The 3,250-nt window shown below is 36.0% G+C and overlaps 1 protein-coding gene across 1 annotated transcript; it reads left to right on the top strand.

The window, feature by feature from the left end:
* The first annotated feature begins 403 nt into the window (after positions 1-403).
* LOC107708953 (carbonic anhydrase 4-like) lies at positions 404-2,987 on the top strand. Its single transcript, XM_016513332.1, has 8 exons — positions 404-476; positions 621-647; positions 789-953; positions 1,039-1,196; positions 1,347-1,448; positions 1,554-1,626; positions 2,490-2,656; positions 2,769-2,987. Exons 1-8 carry the CDS (start codon positions 404-406, stop codon positions 2,976-2,978), a joined length of 975 nt encoding a protein of 324 aa, XP_016368818.1. The 3' UTR covers positions 2,979-2,987.
* The last annotated feature ends 263 nt before the right edge of the window (positions 2,988-3,250 follow it).

Below are 3,250 nucleotides of genomic sequence, written 5' to 3' on the forward strand. Positions count from 1 at the left end.
TTTTTTCTCCATGATGAGAGAGTTAGAGAATGATTGAGTAAAGTAATGCTGAGAGTTTAGAATGCAAAAAGATCTTTCAAGCACAAATTCGAAAGTAATTACCGAAGATGAATGAAGCCAATAAATGTGATCACGAGTGAATGTTTCACCGGAATGTAGTTTTTAATCAGTGGACGAACTGATGAAAGTGACACACCCATCACTGGTGAGCAGTGAAGAGTACTAAAGGCGGGAATGAAGCAAACTCATCATTCCTGCATACAGAATCAAGTCAAAGAGGTACAGTAAAACCGGAGCTAACTGTATCTGATATTTCTCATATCCAATTAAATTAACTTATAATGAAATTAAATTCTGTTCGCAGTAATCGTTTCTGTTTTTAATGGTTTATTGTTTGATGCAGATGATTGTCTTGCTGGTAACTTGCCTTGCTGCTCTTCTGTGTCCCACCGTCCACAGTGCGGACGCTTCAGTGGGTGAGTATAACTGAAGTTTATCGTCATTTACTTTTTATTTTTATTTTTAATGACTCTGTTAAAGTAGCCACTAAAGGCTCTTGAAACTTTTTTGATAGAAAATGCAGCCATTTCATTTGTTATGTTTGTTAATACTCTAAACAGAATGGTGCTATCACAAGCCAACATGCAGTAAGTGTGATTTATTTATTATATTATCAAATATTCCAAATTGGCATAAAACTTAATATAAATCGTATTATAAATGTTAAATATTAATATATTAAAAACTTGTTCTGAAGTGGATTTTTTTTGTCTCCTGATCTGTAATAGATTTTACCACCTGGCCAAAGATTACCCCACAGTATTGCAATGGGTCCAAGCAATCTCCCATTAATATTGTGACTGCAAGTGTTCAGGGCAATCCTAACCTGACCTCATTCAACTTCACTGGTTTTGATGACAACTCCACCTTCCGGGATATCAAAAACAGGCGAATCCGGTACGCATTACTGATCAAAGGATCAAATCAATGATCTCTACTATGATATAGTTTGTTTTGGACCTAATATGTCCATTGTCTTCACAGTGTTGGTTAGCCTGGATGATGAGAAAATGACAGTGCAAGGAGGTGATCTTCCAGGTCTTTACAACACTATACAATTCCATCTCCACTGGGGTAACGGCAGCTCCTCGCCTGGCTCCGAACACACCGTGGATGGCAAACAATACCCAATGGAGGTATGAATGATTGAATTTTCCCTGCGAATGACATGCACATAACTATAACAGTTGTTACGTCACTACATTATTCCAAATGTATACCCTCAAAACAGCCTGAGTATGAGTATATGACCATTTATTCTTTCTGTGTCTGATTCTGTCTCAAAGCTGCACATTGTAAATGTCCATTCAAAATACAATAGAAATGTGTCAGTTGCTCTAGCTGCCAACGACAGCACAGCATTGGCTGTTCTTGGATTTTTCATTGAGGTGAGCATGACATTTCTTATATCCAGAAAGAAACCCAAACCTAAAAGTATATTCATGTGCATTGTGCACATATATATTGAATGTGTATTTTCATTTAACCAACAGGGAACCAATGAAGCGAACAAAACAAAAGGTTGGATTAGCCTAACATCATTGTTGTCAAGCATCCCCAATTCAGGTGATGAAATAGTTTGTCTTTTTATTGAATCGGCGGTTCTTTGAGTGAATAGTTCACACCCAAAAATGAACATTTTGTCATAATTTATTCACCCTCGTGACATTTCAAATCTGTATGACATTCTGCGGAACACAAAAGATATTTTCAGCTATATTTTGTCCATACAATGAAAATCAGAGGGGTCTAAAACAACATTGGTCCACATTTTTCCATCCAAAGTTGTGAATTTAACCTATGCACTAAATTGGAATATCGCATAAAACATTTGCAAATAAAGCACCGTTTCCATTCAGCGAGACGAAGAGAACAAAATCATCACTTCCTGATATACTGGCACCAAATATCACTAAGTAAAAGGTAATTTGCTGCAATTATATACAGCTTTATTCATATATAATTAAATGACTTGCGCCTTAGAGCGGGCCGACAAAAAGCAATAAATGTATCCAACTCAATTGAGTGCATACATTTTTATGTGCATTTTTAGAATTTATGCACATCTTTGAGTTTCCATTCAGCTTTTATTTTTTATTTTTTATGGGATATCCCAAAATGCGCACTAAAATAGGTGGATGGAAACATAGCTATTGACTTTCATTGTATGGACAAAACAAAGTGTAAAAATACTGTGCGTTCCACTGAAGAAAGAAAGTCATACAGGTTTTGGAATGACAAGGTCATTCATGACAGAATGTTAATTTTTGGGCAAACTATCACTTTAAGTGATTTTATCAACTGATGAAAAGCCTTTCTGTGTGCTTCATAAAATCAAAGATAAGACGCTGAACATGCATATTAAAGATAAGACCGAAGCCAGCCACATAGTTTCATTACATCCTATTGACTTTTTTTTGTATATTTAGGTAATACAAAAACAGACATCATGAATCAAACAACACTGAACAGTCTGATTGAAGGTGTGGACAGGACTAAATATTACCGATATCAAGGCTCCCTAACTATACCCAGCTGTAATGAAGCTGTGATTTGGACAGTGTTTAAAGAACCCGTCAAAGTCAGTCATGACTTGGTAGGTTAAAGCAACTCTTTGGTACAGTAATTAATTAAAATCATATTCATGATTCAATGTTCTTTATATTCTGAGTTACAAGTCACTCTATTTACTTTATTCCTCCAAACAGATCAACCGCTTCAGCACTACTGTCTTTTTCAAAGATGCAAGCGCTTCAGTTCTGAACACCAACAACTTCAGAGGAGTTCAGCCGTTGAATGGCAGAGTTGTGACGTCACAGGTGGTACAAACAGCAGCAACTCCAGCAGCTTCATCAGCGGCCACATCCACTTTATCTGTTATCACAGTACTTCTCTTGTCCAGTTTGTGTTGGCTGTAGAAATATGCTTTGTGCACATTTAAAAGCCATAAGAGCTGGTTTAATTAATTTCTCAAGGCTTTGCTGTTCCTATCACGTGACGAGAGTGATGCGAGAACACTGACACTATGTTAATAAAAGTTTCATTTCTTCATTTAATATAAGTGAGTTTGTCTTTATTGTTGCTATATACATTTTGTTAATAAAAGTTAGATGTTTAATATATGCCAATTTGCCATTGTACCATTTTATGGCTGATGTGTTTTAATTAATAGGCTAATGAACCACAAATC

This window comes from Sinocyclocheilus rhinocerous, unplaced genomic scaffold (genome assembly GCF_001515625.1).
Source record: "Sinocyclocheilus rhinocerous isolate Xijiao unplaced genomic scaffold, SAMN03320098_v1.1 scaffold24, whole genome shotgun sequence".
Lineage (NCBI taxonomy): Eukaryota > Metazoa > Chordata > Actinopteri > Cypriniformes > Cyprinidae > Sinocyclocheilus > Sinocyclocheilus rhinocerous.

Excerpts from the sequence above, each read along its gene's own strand:
- LOC107708953 (XM_016513332.1), top strand. The coding sequence starts at position 404 with ATGATTGTCTTGCTGGTAACTTGCCTTGCTGCTCTTCTGTGTCCCACC. Across the intron at positions 1,627-2,489 it reads GTCAAGCATCCCCAATTCAG|GTAATACAAAAACAGACATC; the intron begins GTGATGAAATAG and ends TTGTATATTTAG. Across the intron at positions 2,657-2,768 it reads TCAAAGTCAGTCATGACTTG|ATCAACCGCTTCAGCACTAC; the intron begins GTAGGTTAAAGC and ends TCCTCCAAACAG.